The sequence below is a fragment of the Ranitomeya variabilis genome, chromosome 1 (genome assembly GCF_051348905.1).
Source record: "Ranitomeya variabilis isolate aRanVar5 chromosome 1, aRanVar5.hap1, whole genome shotgun sequence".
Classification (NCBI taxonomy): Eukaryota; Metazoa; Chordata; class Amphibia; order Anura; family Dendrobatidae; genus Ranitomeya; species Ranitomeya variabilis.
The window spans coordinates 1,118,584,340-1,118,605,828 of NC_135232.1; the positions used below are offsets into that span (position 1 = coordinate 1,118,584,340).

At 48.2% G+C, this 21,489-nt stretch overlaps 1 protein-coding gene across 1 annotated transcript in view; it reads left to right on the top strand.

Annotated features, from left to right (window-relative positions):
* Nucleotides 1-21,489, top strand: part of PTCD3 (pentatricopeptide repeat domain 3) — a 42,057-nt gene that overhangs the window by 14,121 nt on the left and 6,447 nt on the right. Inside the window, exons 9-16 of the mRNA XM_077280232.1 lie at nt 10,809-10,867; nt 11,416-11,503; nt 11,584-11,644; nt 12,338-12,420; nt 12,746-12,890; nt 14,070-14,120; nt 14,294-14,380; nt 17,738-17,766. Coding sequence (XP_077136347.1) covers nt 10,809-10,867; nt 11,416-11,503; nt 11,584-11,644; nt 12,338-12,420; nt 12,746-12,890; nt 14,070-14,120; nt 14,294-14,380; nt 17,738-17,766 — 603 coding nt within the window. The remainder of the gene's footprint in view (nt 1-10,808; nt 10,868-11,415; nt 11,504-11,583; nt 11,645-12,337; nt 12,421-12,745; nt 12,891-14,069; nt 14,121-14,293; nt 14,381-17,737; nt 17,767-21,489) is intronic.

Here is a 21,489-nt window from a genome sequence, read left to right on the forward strand (position 1 = left end):
GAACTATCGCCTCTCCTACGCGTTCCCTCCAATATCCCTCATTCCCCTAGTCTTGAGGAAAATTCGGGAGGAGGGGGCAACAGTGATAATCATAGCTCCATTCTGGCCTCGCAGAATATGGTTTTCCTGGCTGAGGAAGATGTCCTTAGACAGCCCGTGGGTTCTACCAGACACGCAAAATCTATTATCCCAGGGCCCAGTGTGTCACCCCAACGTAAAAAGCCTACATATGACAGCCTGGCTTTTGAAAGGAAGCTGTTAAGTAACAAAGGGTTTTCATCCAATCTGGTGTCCACATTACTACAGAGTAGGAAACCCGTAACCACCAAAATATATGGCAAAGTGTGGAAAAAATTCATGTCTGTATCAGGGGCTGACCCAGGGGGGGAAATCCCAATAGATAAAATTCTCGAATTCCTGCAAAAGGGTTTGGAAAAAGGGCTAGCTACAAGTACTCTAAAAGTTCAGGTAGCAGCCTTGGGAGCGCTGTATAATTATGATCTAGCCAGAAACCGATGGATCGTGAGATTCATCAAAGCCTCGGGTAGATCAAGACCGGTTCCTTTGCATAATGCCCCTCCATGGGATTTAAACCTTGTTCTAAATGCACTAACCAAATCTCCTTTTGAGCCCTTGGCAGACGCACCCCTAAAGATTCTATCTTTAAAAACAACACTCTTAGTGGCCCTAACCTCAGCCCGTCGCGTTAGTGACATACAAGCATTGTCCGCGGGCCCTCCCTTCACTCAAATTCTCGAGGACAGAGTCATTCTAAAAACAGACCCGGCTTACCTCCCAAAAGTCGCGTCTCAATTTCACAGGACACAAGAGGTCTCCCTGCCCTCATTCTGTCCCAACCCCAAGAATGAGGGAGAAAAAACACTACATACCCTTGATGTTAGGAGGTGCCTACTCCAATACTTGTCAGCCACTAGGGAGTGCAGGAAGGATAGGGCTCTGTTTGTCTGCTTCCAGGGTCCGCGGAAGGGACAGAAAGCGTCAAAAGCTACGCTAGCGAGGTGGATAAGAGATGCCATCGCCCTATCCTACTCTTCCAGCGGGGCGGCCATCCCGGAGAATATAAAAGCGCACTCAACCAGAGCAGTGGCATCATCCTGGGCGGAAAGAGCGGGCGCTTCAATACAACAGATATGTAGAGCGGCCACTTGGTCTTCCCAGTCTACATTTTTCAAACACTACCGCTTAGACTTGACCTCCTCTGATCTCACCTTTGGTCGAAGGGTTCTAGAGGCAGTGGTCCCTCCCTAAAAAAAGTTACAATCTATGTAAATCTCTCCGTGGTGCCATCATGGGGATAGAGAAAATCGTAGTTACTTACCGATAACGGTATTTCTCTGATCCCATGATGGCACCCGTATATTCCCTCCCTTTTCACACACAGGTGTGCACATTATAATGTATAGTTAGTTACCCTTAGTCACGGTGCCTCTGTTAAGTAAAAATTGTTAAATTTAATTTGTGTAAACATTAAGTTGCAGCTGAAGTTCTGTATAAGGCTCTGTTAACCAACTGATGTGGGAGAGAGGTACGCCCTTTTTCACCTGTAGGTTTCCTGTCCCTGGGGGCGGACCCCTCTCTCCGTGGTGCCATCATGGGATCAGAGAAATACCGTTATCGGTAAGTAACTACGATTTTTTGCGTTTTCGCTCTCCTTCTTCCCAGAGCCATAGCTTTTTTATTTTTCCGTCAATATGGCCATGTGAGGGCTTATTTTTTGCGGGACGAGTTGTACTTTTGAACGACACCATTGGTTTTACCATGTCGTGTACTAGAAAATGAGAAAAAAGTTCCAAGTGCGGTGAAATTGCAAAAAAAGTGCAATCCCACAACGGTTTTTCGTTTGGCTTTTTTGCTAGGTTCACTAAATGCTTAAACTGACCTGCCACTATGATTCTCCAGGTCATTCCGAGTTCATAGACACCTAACATGTCTAGGTTCTTTTTTATCTAAGTGGTGACAAAAAAATTCCAAACTTTACTTAAAAAATGTGCAATTTTCCGATACCCGTAGCTTCTCCATTTTTCGGGATCTTGGGTTGGTGAGAGCTTATTTTTTGCGTGCCAAGCTGGCGATTTTAATGATACTATTTTGGTGCAGATACCTTCTTTTGATCACCCGTTATTGCATTTTAATGCAACGTTGCTGCAACCAAAAAAATTTAATTCTGGCGGTTTGATTTTTTTATTTTTTATTGATAGATCGGGCGATTCTGAACGCGGCAATACCAAATACAGTATGTGAAGGTTTTTTTTTTTTTTTTTGGTAGTGTTTTTTTTTTTATTTTGAATGGGGCGAAAGGGGGGTGATTTTTAACTTTTATATATATTTCTTCTTCGCCACATTGGGGGACACAGGACCATGGGTGTTATGCTGCTGTCACTAGGAGGCTGACACTAAGTTGAGATGAAAAACGTTAGCTCCTCCCCTGCAGTATACACCCTCATGCTGGCTTCCAGAGACCCAGTTCAAGCTTAGTGTCCGTAGGAGGCACACTGGATTTATACCTGGACGAAGGGGGCGACGCATTCTTTCAGGTTCCGATCTCCCCGAACCAACAACAGGCGAGCACGGGAGTTTTACCTCTCCGTATCCTCTCCTGCGACGTGAGATGCCACTGCCTGAGCTGACCTTTTGGGCGATGGGCCCCTTCAAGGGCACCGATCTCCCCCCTGCTTTACAGACGAGCACTGGTGTGTCACTTCCAGTATCCTCTTCTGCAGCCAGGCCTTTTATTGCCGGACATCTGCCCTGCCCACCAGGTCTCACCCTCGGCTGTTTAGAGGCACTCTTCCACCGTGGCGTTCGTGCAGCCCCCACTGCATCACCACTGAAAACGAGCGGATGATGGAAGGAGGCGGACGGTTTCTCTCCACCCCCCTTTTCTATGGGGATCGTGGATGGAGGCTCCCCCAACCCTGCACCGTCCCATTTACCCCGGGCACCTTCATTTTGGGCTAAGTGCACCAGGGGTCGGTTTTTGTCCGACGGTCACAAGATATTTGGAGGGCTCCATAGCGGCAGGATTCCCCCCAGAGCACCGCGACTCCTTTCCCTGCGGTCCGCGGGTGCGCGCCGGACGAAGCCAGAAATTTAGTCCCCAGCTTCGGCCTAGTCTAGGCCGCATCCCGGTAGGCTCCACCCACTTCACGCATCATTCCTGTGGCTCCGCCCACGCTTCTGGGGCTTCTCGCTCCCTGCGAGACTACCCACAGACTCTCGGCAGCCATCTTCCTCTTCCACAGCAGCGCCGGCCGGCTTCTTTTCCAAAGCTCCGGAGGTTTTTCCCACTCAGCGCCACCTATTCGATTGCGGGGCACAGGACCTGGTAAGGAGACGGCACTAAGTGCTTCCCTGCAGCGTTACCCCTCAGCTTCCACTAGCAGCCCTCTTTTCCTCATTGGGGTACAATATGTCACAGTCAAGGGTTAAAAAGGCCACTAAGGTACATACCACCTATTTTTCGGCGTGTACCACCTGCCAGGCTCCTCTCCCAACACCCTCAAAGCTCCCCTCTCTGCCCTGCCTGTGATGCCCAATGTGCCCAGGAGCCCTCCGCCGCTACCGACCCCAGTGCTCCTAGCCCCCCTGAGTGGGCCGCGTCTGTCACAATCAATGGCTTCGCTAGCCAAAGGGATTGAATCCCTTCATGAACCCTCTGGGGAGTGGGGCGTTCGTTTTCCTGGGTTAAGAGATCCCTTCTTAACAGGGGAATCATCGGCCAGCAGAGGCCGCTCTCACCTGAAAGAGGTACGGACATCCAAAAAACGGATCCGCACTACCTCTCCTGAGCATTCACCACGCCATTCAGCCTCGGGTAGCTCCACTTCTCGCTCACCCTCTCCAGGGGCTAGAAGCGATCACGACTCTGAGTATGAGTCTGAGGTGTCCCTGGACCCGGATTCTCCGGAGTTCCGATCAACTGTTGACTCCCTCATTGAGGCTGTCAATCATGCGCTAAAGGTTAATGATGACCCTAATTCCGCTCCGGATCACGCAGTTTCCTTTATGAGAACCAAGCGATCCCATAAGGTGTTCGCCTCCCATCCAGACTTCCTAGAGATAGTTCGGCGGCACAGGGAGTGACCGGATAAACGCTTTACGGGTAAAAAGGCCCTGGAATCAAAGTATCCCTTTTCCGCAGATCTGGTCAAAGATTGGACGGAACCACCGCTGGTAGATCCTCCGGTATCGCGTTTGGCTACCAAAACGCTTTTATCAGTACCTGACGGGGCTTCAATCAAAAATCCCACAGAACGCCAGTTAGATTCTCTGGCGCGCTCAGTGTATGAAGCCTCAGGTTCCTCCCTATCTCCCTCCTTCGCTGCAGCATGGGTTGCCAAAGCAATGGTTTTCTTTGCAGATGCCCTTGCAAAATCCATTCAGGACCAGGGTTTTCCGTCTGAGGCGGCGGACCTCGCCAAACAAATTGCTATGGCTGCAGATTATGTGATGTACGCATCATTAGACGCAGCGGACTGTGCGGCAACCGCGGCTTCAAACGCCATCACCATCAGGAGAGCTATTTGCCTTAGAGAGTGGCGTGTGGATTCCTCTTCAAAAAAGTCTCTGATTTCCCTTTCAGAGCAGACGTCTGTTTGGAGAAAAATTGGACCAGCTTATTTCCGATGCTACAGGAGGGAAAAGCAAGTTCCTCCCTCAACACAGGCCTAAAGCTGCCTTTCAGCGCCAACAACGTTTTCGTTTTCGCCCCTTTCGCAGTAGCCCTTTCTGGTCCAACTCCACAGCATCGTCCAGATCAGAACGATCTACACGCACAGACAGAGACTCTCGGCCTTCTTACAGACCGAATCAGTCCTGGCGAGGAAAACCTAGACAACCCAGAACCAGAGGTTCCAGGCCTTCCAGATTTCCTTCACAATGAATCGGGGGGCATTCCAATCGACACCACCCAGGTAGGCGGACGCCTGCTTCTTTTTCGACACTAAACCACTAAACCCATAACAACTCTCACGGCACAAAAAACTGCATGTAATATCAACCACTAAAGAGAAAAACAGTATATAGTGCCAGTATATCAAAATTTTATTAAATCTATTAAAATCGCACAAACATATACAAGGTAGCTACGTTAGAAAGCAGAGACAGCCGCTGCCGGTGTATTATACCGGTTATTCAATCATGGTAATGCCTGAATAATATAGTGAATCACACTTGCAATTTACATGCACATCAACTATCCAGTGTAGGGGCATACCGCCCAGTCAAAGTCACTGATGGCAATGCAAAACACATAAACAATAATGAGCAGCACTTACATGAAAAAGATGTCTCTATAGTGTGGCGTCCCCGCCGCCCCAACGCACGTTTCGCTTCTTCGTCATTCGTGTCATCTTTTTCGACACGTCTGGCTTTCCGTCATTCACGACGAATGGGTCAGAGACCTGGTGTCTTCTGGTTACAAAATAGAATTCTCCGCCTCCCCTCCAGCACGATTTTTTCCCTCTCGTCTCCCAGGTTCGGGACCTCAGTCTCGCGCTCTTCACTGCGCCATCGAATCCCTCTGCCAAAACGGGGTCATCGTTCCGGAACACGAGAGATTCAGAGGTTTTTACTCAAACCTCTTTGTCGTGCCAAAAAAGGACGGGACGGTGCGCCCCATTTTGGACCTGAAGCTCCTAAACAAGTACGTAAAAGTACGGCACATCAGGATGGAATCCCTCTGGTCGGTCATCTCCTCGATGGAGAGAGGCAAGTTCCTAGCATCAATAGACATCATGCTTATCTTCATATCCCAATCTTCCCGCCACATCAAAGGTTCCTCCGTTTCGCCATCCTAGAGGACCATTTTCAATTCACGGCCTTACCCTTCGGTCTTGCCACTGCGCCCAGGGTATTCAAAAAGGTCATGGCGGCTGTCATGGCCATTCTACACTCCCGGGGTGTCGTTGTGTTGCCATACTTAGACGACCTTATGATCAAAGCTCCGTCTTATCATGCCTGCGAAGCGAGCGTCCGCATTACGTTGGATTCCCTTTCGCGCCTGGGCTGGTTAATCAACTTGGACAAGTCCTCCCCTGTTCCAGCTTGACGGATCTCTTTCCTAGGCATGATCTGGACACGTCCAAGGGGCTGGTTTTACTTCCTCGGCCTAAGGCCCAAGCGCTTCAGCAGGTAGCCCAGACACTCTGTCGGCCTTGTCCACAGTCCATTCGGTTTGCCATGAAGATCCTGGGGAAGATGGTGGCCGCAATGGAAGCGGTCCCCTTCGCTCAACTGCATCTCCGTCCCCTCCAACAGGCCCTGCTAGACAATTGGGACAGGAGTCCCTTAACCCTCGACCGGCCATGTCTTCTGCCCCCGTGGGTCAGGCAGGCGCTCAAATGGTGGACTTAGGAATCATCTCTCAACCAGGGGAGGTCTTTTCTCCCGATCCATTGGCTGGTGGTGACTACCGACGCCAGTCTCCTCGGTTGGGGAGCGGTGTTTCGCCACTACACTGCCCAGGGGCGTTGGACGATTCGTGAGTCGAAACTTCCCATAAACATTCTGGAGATCCGAGCTATCAGATTTGAACTGAGACGCTTTCACTTCCTGCTCGCGGGTCACCGAATCCGAATTCAATCGGAGAACGTCACAGCGGTGGCGTACATAAACCATCAGGGGGGTACCCGCAGCAGGGCGGCGATGCAGGAGGTCTCCCACATTCCCCGTTGGGCCAAGACCAACCACTCCACCATTTCTGCAGTGCACATTCCAGGCGTCGAGAACTGGGCGGCGGACTTTCTCAGCCATCAGGGTCTCGCCCTGGGGGAGTGGGAACTCCATCCAGAGGTTTTCCAACAAATCTGCCTTCGCTGGGGAACCCCGGACATGGACCTAATGGCGTCCAGCATGAACGCCAAGGTCCCCAACTTCATAGCACGTTCTCGGGGTGGATGCACTGATATCCCCATGGCACCGGTTCCAATTCCCGTACGTGTTCCCTCCACTTCCTTTGTTGCCGCAAGTGATCCGAAAGATCAAGATGGAGGGGGTTCCGGTGATTCTTATTGCCCCGGATTGGCCACGTCGTGCGTATCCGACGTCCCCTGGAGGTTACCAGACCGCCCAGATCTGCTTTGTCAAGGACCGATCTACCACCAGAGCTCAGGGGCCCTACGTTTAACGGCTTGGCTCTTGAAACCTGGATCCTAACTCAAGCAGGTTTCTCCCAGCAGGTCATCGCCACCATGATTTCCGCTCGCATCTATCACCTGGAAAGCCTTCTTCTCATGGTGCAGGCTCCGCAGTCGCCCTCCTCTCGTTTTCTCCATTCCCTTCTCCAGTCCGGCTTGGATTCCGGCCTGGCGCTCAGTTCCCTCAAGGGTCAGATCTCAGCGTTATCGGTGTTGTTCCAGCGTAAGATTGCTGCTAACTTGCAAGTCAGGATCTTTATTCAAGGGGTCTCCCACGTGGTACCCCCCTACAGAATGCCGTTAGAGACCTGGGATCTCAATTTGTTCCTGAGCGTCCTTCAGGAATCTCCATTTGAACCTCTGCAGGATGTCTCGCTGACCGTCTGTTATGACCCCAATGGCAGAGGGTCTCAGAAGTAATAACCAAGTCTGCAAACACAAAAACCAGCTCATAGGGCAGTGGTAACTAGGCTGACCGTATACCTGATCCTAGCACCACAAATAGCAGCAGCCGGGGAACGTACCTACGTTGGTTCTAGACGTCTCGCGCCAGCCGGAGAACTAACTAACCCTAGAAGGGAAAAGAAAGACCTTTCTTGCCTCCAGAGAAAATACCCCAAAAGTTGGATACAAGCCCCCAACAAATAATAACGGTGAGGTAAGAAGAAAAGACAAACGTAAGAATGAACTAGGTTTTTAGCAAAGAGAGGCCCACTGACTAATAGCAGAATATAGGAAGATGACTTATACGGTCAGCAAAAACCCTATCAAAATTTCCACGCTGGATATTCAAGAACCCCCGAACCGTCTAACGGCCCGGGGGGAGAATATCAGCCCCCTAGAGCTTCCAGCAAAATCAGGAATCACATTTAGTATAAGCTGGACAAAAAATAAGAGCAATGCAAATAACCAAAAAATAAGGAAGCAGGACTTAGCTTATTTTGCAAGAACCAGGACCAGCAGACAGGAGCAAACAGAAAGGAACTGATTACAACGATGCCAGGCACCAGACTGAAATTCCAGGAAGCTTAAATAGCAACACCCCTGGACTAACGAGCCAGGTGGGTACCAAGCAGAGGAAAGAAACTCAAAGTGTCATGTCGCTAGTGACCACAATAGGGAGCCAAAAAAATCCAATTCACAACACCATCCTCTCCTGGAAGGTTGCCTTCCTTGTGGCAGTAATATCTATCAGGCGCATCTCGGAGTTGGCCGCACTATCCTGCCGGGCGCCTTTCCTTTCCTTCCACCAAGACAAAGTAGTCCTACGCCCATCTCTAGCTTTTCTCCCTAAGGTGGTTTCATCCTTCCACCTAAATGAAGATATAATTCTTCCCTCCTTCTGCCCACAGCCGAGACATAGGGTTGAAAAGGCCCTTCACACCTTGGACATGGTACGGGCCCTTAGGAGGTATGTCTCTAGGACTGCTCCCTTCCGCAAATCGGACTCCCTCTTTGTCCTCCCTGAGGGTCACAGAAAGGGTTCAGCTGCGTCTAAGGCCACGATAGCCAGATGGATCCGATCGGCTATCCAAGAATCTTATCGGGTCAGGGGCAGACCTATCCCGGCGGGGGTTAGGGCACACTCTACTCGGTCAATGGGTGCTTCCTGGGCCATTCGGCACCAGGCAACGGCGGAGCAGGTTTGCAAGGCCGCAACATGGTCTAGCCTGCATACTTTCACAAAGCACACTCAATCTTCCGCAGATGCGGCCCTTGGCAGACGTATTCTGCAGGCGGCCGTTGTGCATTTATAGTCAGATGGTACACAGAGTTATTTGGTTGTATTGTTCCCCACCCAGGGACTGCTTTGGGACATCCCATGGTCCTGTGTCCCCCAATGTGGCGAAGGAGAAATAGGGATTTTTGTGTACTCACCGTAAAATCCTTTTCTCCGAGCCACTCATTGGGGGACACAGCACCCACCCTATTAGCCTTTTGGCTCGTTACCTTTTTGGTTCTTGACTTTCCCTGACATGTTATACTCTAATGTTATGTAATATATTGTTATTAATCTCCTACTGCTTTTGCACTGAACTGGGTCTCTGGAAGCCAGCATGAGGGTGTATACTGCAGGGGAGGAGCCTTTTTTTGTCTCAACTTAGTGTCAGCCTCCTAGTGACAGCAGCATAACACCCATGGTCCTGTGTCCCCCAATGAGTGGCTCGGAGAAAAGGATTTTACGGTGAGTACACAAAAATCCCTTTTTTTTTTTTTTTTTTATATTTTTAATCACTTTTTTTTTTTTTTTTTTTTACTCTTGCCATGCTTCAATAGTCTCCATGGGATGCTAGAAGCTGGCACAACTGGATCGGCTCTGCTACATAGAGGCAAAGCTCAGATTGCTCCTATGTAGCAGAATAACTGCATTGCTATGAGCGCCGACCACAGGGTGGCCCTCACAGCAATCTGGCATCAACAACCATAGAGGTCTGCAGGAGACCTCTGGTTGTTATGCCAATTCACCGATGACCACCGATCACGTGATGGGGATCATCGATGCGCTCATTTACGGCCTGATGGCTGGAAGCACTTGTTAAATGCCTCTGTCAGCGTTTGACAGCAGCATTTAACTAGTTAATAGCGGCGGGTGGATCACGATTCCACCCGCTGCTATTGTGCTCACATGTCAGCTGTTCAAAACAGCTGACATGTCGCGGCTTTGATGTGGGCTTACTGCCGGAGCCCGCATCAAAGGAAGAGATGCGACCTCCGCCATCCTAGTACTTCGGAGGTCGCGAAGGGGTTAAAGACGGTCGGCAAGCTTGTCATCAGACACATTAATAAGTGCCGGTTCACTCCAGCTTTCAATGTTTATTATGGGAAGACTTGACTTATTACTAGAGTTAGTGCAAATATATTTGCAGGACCCATCGGTCATCTCCGGCAACTGTACGGCAGCCCTGAGGACCATCTCTTACCTGACGGCATCCTTGGCTCTTCTTCTGAATAGCCGGCCTGGCACTACATCACGTGCAGGGATGACGTGACGCCAGGCCAGGTAGTCAAAAGAAGAACCATGGATGCCGTTCTATGATCCTCAGGGCTGCCGTCCTATGGTCATAGGTTACTGACGAGTCCTGTGAATCGGTTCACACCATCCCTACCTTTTACGTCACCTCACTACTATAAAAAAAAAAAATCAAAAATCTACCAAATTTGGTATTGCTGCTCCCATAAAAGTCCGATCTATGAAAATACAAAATTATTAAACCCATAAGGCGAAAGCCGTAACAAAAGGGAAAGATTACCGTTTTAACGTCAATGCCCATTCCCCAAAAAATGCAATTAAAAAAACAATCAAAATATATGAAAACTTTAGCTTTTTTTTTGCCTCTAAGTTATATTCTAGAAGTTTGGTAATCATCACGACCTGGAGAATCGTGCGAATGGGTCATTGTTCTAACACGCTGCGTGCCGTAAACATAACCCCCCCCCCCTAAAAACGAACTACAACCCTAAAAACAGGAAGACATCAAACATCAAATTGGATGTGGCAGGTTCTGGCGCAGCTTTCTGTTATAATGGCTTACTATTGAGCATAACTGCTTTCTCTGCCGACCGTCGCTCAGTCGTGACGTCTACCTTATTCCTCAGTGTTTGTGTGCGCTGACGGCTCAAGGTGATAATATAGACTTCTTGTATCTTCAGGCAAACTTCAAGAGGAAAAATGTCCCTCAGAAAAATCTCCCTGCTAGGAAAACATGGAGGTAACGGAGAGGTTACTGTCGTTTCAACAAAGTTTTACACTAGTATAAGCAAATATAAGAAACTTTACAAGACTGGGTGCCAGCTGATGGATATTAGTCACGTAGAGGCCAAAAAATGCTATTATTCCTCATGAGATGGCAACAGTCCAAACAATAGCCGGCACTCACATTAAAAGAATTGCTTTATTGATCCAGTAATACAAAAGGTACTAAAAAATTGGCACAAAAATTGAAAAGACAAAAGAAATATCTGCTGCGCTCCCAGGCAACATGTTTCAGACCTACACGGGCCACTGACGAGCCTGAGAAAGGACCATGCAGGTCTGAAACATGTTGCCTGGGGATATTTCTTTTGTCTTTCTAATTGTTGTGCCTCTTCTACTACTGGATCAATAAAGTAATTATTTTAAGAAGATATAAGTGCTGGCTATCACTTGGACTGGAGTGATGTACACTAATCTATTCATTGTACTGCCCCTACTACCATTTTTCCTCCACATACCCTTACAGGACTTTTTTTTATTTTTTTTTAATTAATTTTATTCCAGACCAAATAACAATGCCGAGAGGATCTTCAACCTGATGCCAGAAAGGAACGACCATTCCTACCGCACCATGATCCGAGGAATGGTGAAGGTATTGCACCAGACACAAGCAGACGCTTTTGATAAGATTTGTCCATACCAAGATTACCGATTAATTTTGCGTTATTTCAGCACGGAGCATACGCCCAGGCGTTCGGCACCTACACAGACCTTCTGAACAACAGATTTACCGGTAAGTTCACGGAGCGTGAACATTATAAAAGGCCTGAAATTGCACCATCATTCCTGTTAGTTTTCTTGTTTTGCGCGTTCAGTATTTTTTATTTTTCCCCCTAAATTTTTTACATTTTTTTTTTTTTTTCCTTTAATACAGTCATATGAGTGTTTTGTATTTTGCAGAATGGGTTGTTAGACTCCCCAAGGCTCACATGGACAGCTGATGTCAAGAACTATATTTTGGCATTGGGTCAATATATATGATAAAATGGATTCCACACTGCTATAAATGTAAATGAAAAGGTTATTCCGATCGAAGCACTGTATACCCTATACACTGATGACTATCAGATCTGGGTAGATCCCACCATTGGGACCCCACTGAGTGCCAGAAAGAGGCGCTCGTGTCCACTGATCTTCCCCGGGTCTCCTCTGGCAGCAGCACCATGGCCAGGATTGGTTGAATGGAGCAGCAGGTTGCACGGGCGACCGTCTGCCACTGATGGAGATAAGACAGCGAAGATGTCCAGCTGCGTCTCTCGTAGAGCGCACTCGTCAGGTCAGGCGCTCCTGTGTTGTAAGAGTCGGGCAACAGCTGCCGGCAGAACCGCCGTTTGGCAGACCGATATCTATTGTGAATTGGGCGCTATAGAATGAAAAACCATTTTACTCCTTTAGAAACCTCTTGTCGTCCTTGTATTCTCTACAGGAGACGTCTGCACATTCAATGCGCTGATATTAGCGGCTCCAGAGACAAAACCAGAAATCAACGAAAAGTCTGCACTGATTGTGGTAAGGACTGCGCGGCCATACAGCCCTTGTACTGCGCCTCACATTCGCCTTTTTACGGGCTTTGTTGGGGGGCAATATTCTACTAAGCCATAGCTCCACCAACGTTGGTTCACGGTGCTGGAAAGGCACCATGTGCAGTCGCCCCCTTCTGCTAATGAGGGGCACCAGGTGGAAAATTACATTTTCACCCCCAGTGTCATTATAGTCATGCATGGTTGTCATTGCCATCAGTGTGTGTGAAGGAGGGGATCCGTATAAGCTGGCCAGGGCCCATGGTCGCTGCTACCTGTGGCAGAATTAATGCTCATTATGTGTTATTTTCCAGGAGCTGCTAAACCACATGGTGCAGCAAAAGGTTACGCCAAACTTACTAACCTTCAACTCCGTCATGAAAAGCTTACGTAAGATCGGCCCGGCGGTGAAAGGCATGGCGATGCAGACCCTAATGGAGATGAAAGCACTTCGTATAGGTAGGACAATATGGACGGCTTGTTCAGAGCAATGTGGTGGTGAAGTGCCGTACTGTTCCCTTTTTATACTAGTCGCAAACTGAGCGTGGATCACGCTTCCGACTTCAATATGATTCTGTTTAGAGGGATTCTGTCCTCAGGCTTTTGCTATTTAATCTGAGAGCAGCATAGTGTAGGGGCAGCAAGCCTGATTCCAGAGATGTCACTTACTTAGTACTCAACAGTGTTTTATCAGCAGGAGATTATCACTCCAGGACTAGGTGTCCTGTGCCAAGCAGACCCAGCTAGTCTGTGTAACTCCGCCCCCACCACTGCTTGGCAGCCGTAGATATTGAACTACCAATCAGGAATTTGGGTGGGGTTATACAGAGCTCCATAGTCAGAGCACCGCTACATCTACATCAGAGAAAGCAGAGATTTTATCAAAACTGCAGCTAGCAGCCCAGTAAATGGCACATCGCTGGAATCGGGGACTCTGCCCCTACATCATGCTGCTGCGTCTTCCAGTGTGGGCATTGGGAAGAGACTGAATTACATGTAATTCGCACGCTGCGCAAATTGCGCTGCGCTGTGCATTCGTCAGTTTATGCTGCGGATTTCTTTTTGCTATTTACTTTTGAGTGCAGCATGAAATGTGTATAAAATCTGCTCCTAAACTCTTTAGGGGATACGCCAAATATTTTTTTATATCTTTTAGTCTTAGTTATGTGAATGTCGGAATCTGCATCCTGAGACTTCGTCAATCACTTAAGCACCAAAAAAAGGTTTATCGAAGCCCCGAGCAGGTGACTGTTTGGACCCATAAACGTTCACTTGAGTCCTTTCACCACTTTGCTCACCCTAAAGGTTAAGACTCCTGTATATCAGGGTTTCAGTACAGACCACGACGCACGGACCAGCTGCGGCTCTCCTGACCTGAGCCTGACGGCCTCTGTGTCAGGAGAGACCTGTGGCCGGACCGTGATATACAGACATCAGAATTTGGCCTTTTACTTCTTGGGAATTGGTGTGGGACTCAAGAAAGTGACTCCGAATGACAACTGGGTCTATAAAGTCACCTTTTTTATTTCTTTACTTGGGCTTTAGTATTTTTATATCACTTAGTTGTACTTTATATTCTCTTTGTTTGCACAACAGAATTGTTGTTTTTTTTTTTGTTTGTTTTTTTTTTACCCCCAGATCCAAGTCTTGCAACATACTGCCATTTATTAGGGGTGCATTACAGACCTGGTGAGTACCAGAATAGTCGATGCTGGGGTTTATGAATTACTTATCTTGAGTGATTTAATAATTCTTGCATTGCACAGTCTGTGATGCGTTTCCACCCTCCTATCTATCTGTACCTTTCTTCTGCACATTTTCTTGATGTTCTCCTTAATTTCTATGATTTCCCGTCTTTGCAGGGGATTCTTTCAGCCAGTCCCAGCTGCTGGCCTCCATTCTGGAGCAGGCACAAGGAAAGAGCTTCACAGCTGAGGATCCCGATGACGGTATGTTGTAGTCCAAAATGGAGAAGGTGGTATGTCTATCGAGCCGTCATCTGAACAATTCTCCTGTCTAAAGCAGCAGATGTAATCTTGCGCACCTTGTAAAATTTGGTGACGGTGTAAAGGGATCACTAAGTGGAATATACACACACACACACACACACACACACACACACACACACACACACACACACACACACACACACACACACACACACACACACCCCTGAAGGGTGGAGGCCTTGTGAAGAAACGACCACGGCTCTCTCCACTGGTCGTGTAGAATTGAGGGGTGGCACCTTGCGCTTGGAGTGGCAGGCTTCATCAATGGTTGATCAGATCCAGTGACTGTGATGGGCTTTGATGCCGCCAGTATGAAAGGGAAATCTGTCTAAGGAAAGGCAAAATGAAGGCTCTACAGTGTCCCCAACAAAATGTAATGCCGAAAACACTTTTGGCAAGAAAGAAGGAACTGACCAAAGTACTTCCACTTTGTCCTGATGGAAAACTGTGAAAGGTAATTTGGGGGTCAAGGCTGCCAATTCTTAAACTCGCCTAATGGACGTAATGGCGACTAGAAACCCAATTTTGGAAGAGTGGAAGCAGAAGGCGATTCTGTAGGGGGCACAGAGGCGAATGACTGTAGTACCTCAGAGCAAATTGAGGACCCAGGGTAAAGTTGGATGATAAAGTGGGATTCCATTGACCACTCGTGTTAGCAGAAGGCTCACGGGCCCCCAGGAGCTGAGTTTGACAAACTCTTCGGAGTGTCAGTTCCACTTTTTTGGGTCATATTTTTTTTAACTGAGTAAGGTGGTCATCCTATTGTCCACTCTTGGGATTTGAACAGCCAAGAGGGCTGTCTTGGCCCATCATAGGATGTTAGCTGCTGGGCTCCTGGTTCTGCCCTGGTGATTCGGGTAGGAAACTGCTGTAGCATTGTCTGTCTGGTCCTCTGCCTGTGTCTCAGGCAGAGTAGGATGGCGTAGTTACAGCACGTGAAAGGGACCAAATTCCTTGGACTGTTTGTTCTTGAAAACTTCAACACATAGTCTGGCATCCATCATGACAACTCTCCAAGAGGGAAGAATGACCATCCTTTAATAGATCTTAAACTCCGGCCTGAATCCAATCCATCCAGTAGAATTAGGAATAACCGATGAAACCTGGAGGCCTAAAGCTCGCAATCCTTTTAATAGATCTTAAACTCTGGCCTGAATCCAGTCCATCCAGGAGAATTAGGAATAACTTCTATGGATGAAACCTGGAGGCCTAAAGCTCGCATGCAATGTCTATTTTGAGATCGGTCTGTGTCCCTGAAAAGATGCCCGTTGCTGATGCAGGTTGTTAAATTCTTCCAGAGGAAGCCTGTGTGGTAGCGAATTGCATGCCCAAAAAGGAGAGACTCCATGAGGCGGAGAGAGATAGTTAATTATCCAACCAAAACGGTTCAGGGTTTCCGGTCCTAGCAATTAGAAGGCCCTGCGGGTTGTCTGCTGTGAACGGTGCCTTTTATCATGATTTCTACCAGATTTGGAATGGCTGAAACACCCCAGGAGTGAAGAATGGCCACCACAGAGACCAAGACCTTCTTGAAAGGTTGAGGAGCAGATGCCAGACCAAAAGGGAGGGCCATATATTGGTACTGACAGTGAAGGAAACATTGATGGGATTGGTTTGGCAGTGAAGATATGCATCGTTTGTTTTTGGATGACATACATTTTTCCTGTTCCATCCATTCGATTCCTGTCCTGAAATGTTTCATCCTCACACAACGGTTGAGCCTCGAGAGGTCCAGGCGTAGGGAGACGTCGTGTTTTGAGGATCACAAAAGATTTGAATACAAATTTTGGCAACAGTTCCTCAGTTGGAACGATCACCCCATACTCTGACAGGGTTTAGAGCTGCGGGATGAAGCATTTTCACTGGAGGTGAAAAAGTCCTGCAGCACGGGAGAATTCTCTTGTATAGCCTGTAGAAACCACCTCGTATATCCAGGAATCTTGCATGTGTGAGAGTCAGACATCATTGAACAGAAGACGTGCCCACAGCGTGACCTGATCAGGTGGTTGCCATCTTTCATGCTGAGGTGGACTTGGCTGAGGAAGAGTTAGAGGACTGTTGGTGGGGTCGCCAGGAGGGGCATGACTTGTATGATGGCCTCTTTTTGATGTGGGCTGAACAAGCAACCACATCTGAATCTCCTCTGAGGGCCAGAACTGGTGTTTGTTTTGAGGAAGGTGGATCATCTTTCCACTTGTCACTTCCCAGATGATTTTGTCCAGTCCTTAGCCAAAAAAAGCAGGAATCGATGAAGGTGAGCACCATCAGACTTTTTGCTTTGTCTGCAAACTTGCATTTGTGCCATAGGATGCAGCACATGGCCAAGGGGAACGAGGAGCCTCTAAGCATGGATGGTGACCTTGCAGATATACCTGCCTGCTTCGTAGATCTGTTGAGTGAGGTCAGCCCAATCTTCAGTTGACGTGCCAGATAAAATGCCATCTCATTGCTCTTTGGTCCAGCTGGTAGTGACTTCACAAGCCCAGCAAGTGGGGAAAAAAATGATCCAGACCAGCCGCCTCAAAGGAAGAATTGGCAAACTATTTGATTTTTCTGATCTCTTTGGCCGTGAAACGTGAATCCATAACAGGCAAGGAAGAAGACCCATCTTTCCAGTGCATACTCTAGAAAGATGTACATGACATCCAAACGTTCTGGTTTGGAGAAATGTCTGTCTGGATAGTTCTGTTCCTTTTGGAAGTACCAAATTAAAATCCAGATGTAAGGGAAAGATTTGGGCAATTCGGTGAGGAAAAGATGGTCTCCTCAGCCAAAAAGGTGTCTGGTGACATTCATGGGTACACTGACAGGCTGCATAGGACTAAGACAATTGCATAGGGTTTTTTTGATAGGACCAACCGACAGATCTGGCTGGAATATGGTGCCGGCTAACAGCAAGGTAGCTGGACAACATCGACACCAAGCTTTATACTGCAATACCCCATGTTCACTGTGTCGTATAATTGCGCACAGATGAGAAAGGAGCATTTCATGAGTCCAAGTGTAATCGGTCTCCACCCAACCACCCTGCCTGACAGCGGCAGCTTGTACTGAGCAGTGTGAGATCTTGGCGGCAGCAGGAGGGCACTGAGATGCGGTTACTTATTAGACCATCTGTCTGTAGCGGGAACTCTCCAGCTAATAAAGGCCTATGATTACATCAGTTTTTATTTTTCACTAGCATCTTTCTGACCGATGCTTCTACAAAGTATGACGTTATGTGTTATGTTAGTCTTGAAAATAATTTATTCTTCTGATCATTCATGTTTTTTTTTTTTTTTGTTTGTTTTTTTTCAGTGCTCTTTTTCAGTGAAGCGATGAGAGTGGTGAGTAATCCCAGGAGTCTTCTCCGACTGGATGTGGTCTACAGGAGTGTTGCTAGAAGAGACTGACTATTTATCAGTTCCATGTTAAACTTTGGAGCTGTTCTGGTTATAACACATTATCGCATATGCAGATTGCTGCTGTTAACCATTTTTATGCTGCTGTCACTCTCTGATAATGGTATGCAATGGTGCAGGAGGCAACACAAAATTGCACAAATTTTTTTTTGGCTTTTGGCGCCTAATTCATTAAGTGGCATTCAGCTCGTACTGAACAATGCTAGTTTTATTATTGCATTAACATTTATTTTTGCATTAAAAGGTACAAAAAATGATTAAATAGGCATTTTCTCTATCGCTTCATTGGAGACACAGGAAACCATGGGTGTGTGCTGCTGCCACTATGAGGCTTACAATATGAAAATAAAAAAGTTAGCTCCTCCTCTGCAGTGTACACCCCACCGACAGGAAGTAGGATATTCAGTTTAGCTAGGGATTTTTGTGTACTCACCATAAAATCTTTTCTCAGAGCCATTCATTGAGGGACACAGACCATGGGTGTATGCTGCTGCCACTAGGAGGCTGACACAAAGTTATACAAAAAAAGTTAGCTCCTCCCCTGCAGTATACACTCTTCTGCTGGCTCTCAGTGAAGGCTACTTTCACACTTCAGTCTTTTTGCCTCCGTCGTTAAGGGCAAAAAACGGATCCTGCAAATGTGCTTGCAGGATGCGTTTTTTGCCCATAGAATTGTATTAGCGACGGATCGCGACCCATGGGCACACGTCGCATCCGTCGTGCGACGGATCCGTCGTGTTTTGGCGGACACAACGCACAAAAAAACGTTCAGTGTAACATTTTTTTGTGCTACGTGTCTGCCATTTTCAACCGCGCATGCGCAGGCGAAACTCCGCCCCCTCCTCCTCGCATATCACAATGGGCAGTAGATGCGTTGTAAAATTGCATCCGCTGCCCACGTTGTGTTAAATTTTGCACAACATCCGTCGGGCCGACGGTGTGCGACGGCCCCGTACCGACGGATGTGTAAAAGTAGCCTAACCAGTTCGGTGCAAAAGCAGTAGCAACTGCTCAATAACAACATATGAGCGTATAACATTTCACATTATATATGAGAGTATAGCATGTCAAATTATAAAACAATCACAAGCTAATAAAAGGCTGGGAGCGGTGTCCCCCAATGAATGGGTCGGAGAAAAGGATTTTACAGTGAGTACACAAAAAGCCCTATTTTCCTTTGAAGTAATGGCTGAGCGGGGGAACTCCATCCGAAGAAGGGGGACCTTGTCAAGCTTGGTAGAAGTTTGAGGTTCAGGGTCGGTCTTACTTTTAGGTCCCCTTTTTGGAACCAAAATCCCTTAGATCTAGACCATCCTGGACAACTGATCCACTGCTGATTGGGTCTATAGGAAACATGAGATCCTCTGTTCCTGTGTGGGAACACTCCCAACTTCTCACCGAATAACCGATCACTCTGGTAAGGGAGTGATGTCAGAGGTCTTTTGAACGCAGAGTACGCTTCCATTCTCTGAGCTATAATGTCCTTCTGAGTGTAATGGCATTTGCTGCTGACCGCGCCACGCAAGTAGATGCATCCGAGAGGCGTGAAGCAACTAGTCTCCTTGCTCAAGAAATTTGATTGACCAGCTGTACCGTCTTCGGGAGAAGGTTACTGTTGGAAATCAACATAGTTAAGGTCTCTGACTAGGAGACCATTGCTCTAGCCACACATGCGGCGGCTAAGGAAGGGTAGAGCACTGAAACGGGGGTCACAAGACGGAACAAACCAGATTTCCTATCTGATAGTCCGTTGTATTTTTAATTGATGACCCATCGGGCAAGGATACTGGTAGGTATAGCACAGAAGATTCTACCTGGTTAATCTGCCAAGTGGCAGAATGTGCGGCTGCATCCAGCAGGTCAGGAATAGCCATCTCTTGCTATCGCCGCTCTTTTGATGGTGTGGAGTTAAATTGATGAACCCTCGATCCACCATCCTCTTAACAGGGAAGTGGAGAGGTATCATCTGCCTTCTTGCATCCTCTGCTAAATAGTGGAGATGCAGAGGGGGGTGTTCGGACTCCAAAAGGGAGCCTCTGTACATCCACAGAGTTAAGGTCCCCGGGTGGACAGGGCTGGTTGTCCGGTGTTAGGCCTGGCTGCAGAAGAGGATACCTGGAGGCGACACTTCATGTGCTCGTCTATTGATGCTGTGGGGAGATCGGTGCCCTTTAAAAGGAACCGTCACCCCTAAGAATCAGGCCAGGCATGGCATCTCACGTCTTAGGTGGGTATACTTGGAGGGGACACCCCACGTGTTTTCATATTGACTGAAAAAGGATACCATGCTTGCTGAGGTTTCTATCCAGTGGATCGCTTATCCGGACGCTCCCTGTCCGGGTGAATGGCAAATGCTCTGCTGGGAGTTTAGTCTCCTTATGAGGGACACTGATGAGGACTTCAGTTCTACTCTAGATCACGCAATCTACAGAGATTGGTTGATATCAATAGGCAAATCCATCCTTTTCTGAAGTTCTGGAGTCCAGAGCCAAGGCAATATCCGATCCGATTCAGAGACGTGTTCTCAGGAAATCATTGGTGAGGGATCAGGAAATGAAAGTTCCGTTTTCTAGGCGCGTGTACATTTCTAGAATACTTGCGGCCCCTGCTAGCCGACGGCTCGTATGAAGGAGAGGGACCATCTATATTGGTCCTGCAAGCACTCCGAGCCACAGAGGGTTCAATGAGGGATTCAATCTTTTGGTCAGAGAAAACGTGTTGCGGCAGTGACGAAGCCCACTCAGGGAACTAGGTACTCTGGGATAAGTTGGGATCGGCGGCGGAGGGGGGGCTCCTGAGCTTGTTTAGGGTGACCGGCTTCGGACTGGTCATATGCCTTTTAGACAAGGGAATATTGGTTATGAGCCTTTAAGACCAGGGGATACTGGTTCTGTGCCTTTAGACCAGGCATACTGGTCCTGTACCTTTAAGACTAGGGAATACTGGTCATGTGCCTTTAAGACCAGGCAGGAGATACTTCACATGTGTCTTTAAGCACAGGGGGAAGATGCAGGGGAAGAGAGCAGTACTTCCTTACCTCGATGCAGAGTCGTTGTGCCCCTTTAATACAAAACCATAGCCCTTGCGTGTGTGCCGGCAGGGTGGACCAAGATGGCCACCGGAGTTGCAGAGGTGGTTAAGTCTCGCAGAGAGTGAGAGGCGGCAATTTGGGGGGCGGAGCTTCATACGTGGTGTGGGCGGAGCCTAGTGACTTTCATGAATAGGCCCAAGCCGGGGCCTAAATTTCTGCAGCCGGTGGGAGCAGTACCAGGGGTAGAATAGCGGGGCGTTGCCGAGGGAAGCGATCGCTCCCGTGCTAGGTGAGAAGTGCCAGAAACGGTGAGCAAAGCCGCCTTAGCGTGCCATAGTGCAGGCGTGGCTTCCGGGATGCAGCCTACAAATCGGCCGAAGCCGGGGGGCTAAATTTTTGTAGCTGGCCGGAGCGTTACCTCAGGGAGGTGGGCCACAGGGAAGCTGAGGCTGCCTGTCAGCATGTGAATATCCCACCGCTGACTGGATCCACTCACCATCGGTGCGCGTCCCGGCATGGAGCCGCCGTGATGACTGGATTTCAGCGCCGGCAAAAGCGCGCGCTCTCTACTGTTCTGCTGCAGGTAAAAGGTAAAAATAAAATAATAAAGAGTTTTT